Consider the following 2,478-nt stretch of genomic DNA (forward strand, 5'->3'; position numbering starts at 1 on the left):
ATAATATAAATTTGCTTAACTTCATAATTTTCCTTTTTTAAAAATTTATATACATATCCTTTCAAAATAAAAAATTAAACTCATATCCCCTAGCCATTTTCATAATGTGATAATACTTTTAAATTTTGTAATCAATAGTAAATAATTTTTCATTATCACCATATATGTAGTAATTTGTCCAAACTAATTAAGTGCTCAGCATATACAAATCTTATTAGTAATTTTTTTTCTTCAATAAAAATAAATAAATTAAAAAGTGTGATATCAATCTTCCACAAGTTCCTTAATATTTTTGGGAATACAAAGAGATGTTCCATTGAAACATTTAGTAGCTATAACTCTGTATATTGTTTCAGTAAGATGATAACCATCCCAGAAGTAGTGTTTATCAGCGTCTCGGCACGGCACAAGTTCTGGTATGCATGCTGATGTCCCATTTCCCCAAGTGATGCAACATGGACTTGTTGGATTCATTAAACCTACAAACACAGAAATAATTAAAAAAAAAATGATGTTAATAATGTTTCAAATTTCATTGATTAGGTTTTTTGAATCACTTTATAGTCGTCTTATCGAATACTTTCTCCGTTTTAAAAAGGATGGTCTAGTTTGACTTGGAACGGAATTTAAGAAAAGAAAGAAGACTTTTTAATCTTGTGGTTCTAAATTAAAGTTATGTCAAATGTACCAAAATGTCCTTTGATCTTGTGGTCTTAAACATGCCACGTGGAAAGTTAAAGTTAAAGTGTTGCCAAAATAGAAAAAGGGTCATTCTTTTTTAAACTGAGAAAGTAAATGTCATGATTTAATCGACTTTAGGATTAAAGCGGAGGAAGAAATATCCTTATTAGAGTAACAAGTCATTCAAATAAATTTAAGTTAGCAGAATCAATTTTATGACCAACTCAAAAATAAGTTGTTGTAACAAATAAAAGCACATCAAGCTAAATGCTAATTATTCTATATTTCACATGAAATAAAAATTATCCACCAAATGTTTATCTACAGATCCACTCCCAATAGAATCTTCTCCATAGCCGGATCTCAAAGATGATTAACTTCAATTTCCATTTGAACAATACACTTTAAACATTGGCTAATATTTATACAATTTGACGTTTGAAAAAAATATGACAAGTAATTTAAGACGAGAAAAGAAATATTACCATAAGCAGAAGGATTAATGATGGCATCGTAGCCGAGCCAGTGACCATGGCCAAGAATAAAAGCAGAGCCTTGAAGAGTCGAACTGAGATTTTTTAGCATGTCACTCAGCTGATTGTTGAAAATTACTGCGAGAGCGTTATAATCTTCGTTGCAACGTCCATTAGGTCGAAGCTTCTTTGTAAATGATGGAATACAACCAATTGGTCCTATCTCGAACATTATTATCTTTCTTGCTCCCAGTCGATATAATCTCTGCACAAATGATCCATATCAAAATAAAATCATTTATCTTAAAACTCAGAGTATATCAGCTCCAAATCGTAAAAATGAGAAAAGCTTGCCTGAAGTTGTTGAGAGAGTGTATCAATGAGAAGTTTAGCAAATGAATCAGGCGTATAGCGTTTGCTCGTCCCATAAATATTTGGCTGTAAATAGTTATTTACATAGTCATTGTTGCCTGTAGACACCACAAAAATCGATCGAGACAAATAACTCGAAAATTCTTCAGGATCATCAAACTTTCTGGGCAATTCTCGATCTACCGTTCTTTCGAATAAATCAACTTGCTCCGAAAAATGCAGGCACTTTCCCTACCAAAAAAAACAAAAGAAACTTTCATTTGAAGAATTTTGTGCATCCATTTCTACTAACATTAAAAAAAAAAAATACACTCACGATGAAATTTCCTGTATAAGGTAAAATCCCGCAGGATCCAGATGCATAATTTAACCCAGTGAGCTTTAACGATCCTCGTAAACTCAAATAAGGCGGAGAAAATGGCAATCCGAGAAATTCAGCAATAAAATCAGCAACAGTTTTTCCATTTGTAAATCTTCCAGTTGCTCTGCCTCCGTCAAAATTCGAACCATATGGTTTAAAATCAGCCTTAGCTAAAGTTGGCAAAACATTATTATTTCCACTGTCAAATATTGAATCCCCAAATACATACAATGCTGGTGCGAGAGGAATATCTGATTTTACTGATTCAAAATACATCAACAGGACTATAATCACTGCTAAAAAATTGAATTTCTCCATAACTATTATTGTTGTTTGTATAATCAATTTTTTTTTTTTTGAAAGTGAATTGAGGATATAATGGGCTTTATATAAGCAAGAAATGTGTGATAGTAATCTGGAGTCTGTTATTATTTTATTCTCTTTTCTTAAATAAAGTTACACCATCCTCACGTTTTTTCTCCTCCATATATCTATGTTTAATTTGTTTCATTGGCGGGAATTTCACATTTGTGTTAAAATTTTGGATAATTTGTCACAACTCAATTTGTGTGTGATTTTATTCGGAACGAG

General features: G+C 31.4%; 1 protein-coding gene across 1 annotated transcript; it reads right to left on the reverse strand.

Moving 5' to 3' along the window:
- Positions 1-264: 264 nt before the first annotated feature.
- LOC107010717 (GDSL esterase/lipase 7-like) lies at positions 265-2,213 on the reverse strand. Its single transcript, XM_015210003.2, has 4 exons — positions 1,843-2,213; positions 1,509-1,757; positions 1,167-1,419; positions 265-479 (listed from the first exon to the last, which is right to left on the reverse strand). Exons 1-4 carry the CDS (start codon positions 2,203-2,205, stop codon positions 265-267), a joined length of 1,080 nt encoding a protein of 359 aa, XP_015065489.1. The 5' UTR covers positions 2,206-2,213.
- Between the last annotated feature and the right edge of the window lie 265 nt (positions 2,214-2,478).

This window comes from Solanum pennellii, chromosome 2, assembly GCF_001406875.1.
Source record: "Solanum pennellii chromosome 2, SPENNV200".
Classification (NCBI taxonomy): domain Eukaryota; kingdom Viridiplantae; phylum Streptophyta; class Magnoliopsida; order Solanales; family Solanaceae; genus Solanum; species Solanum pennellii.

Excerpts from the sequence above, each read along its gene's own strand:
- LOC107010717 (XM_015210003.2), bottom strand. The coding sequence starts at position 2,205 with ATGGAGAAATTCAATTTTTTAGCAGTGATTATAGTCCTGTTGATGTAT. Across the intron at positions 1,420-1,508 it reads CACTCTCTCAACAACTTCAG|AGATTATATCGACTGGGAGC; the intron begins GCAAGCTTTTCT and ends TCATTTGTGCAG. Across the intron at positions 480-1,166 it reads CATTAATCCTTCTGCTTATG|GTTTAATGAATCCAACAAGT; the intron begins GTAATATTTCTT and ends CTGTGTTTGTAG.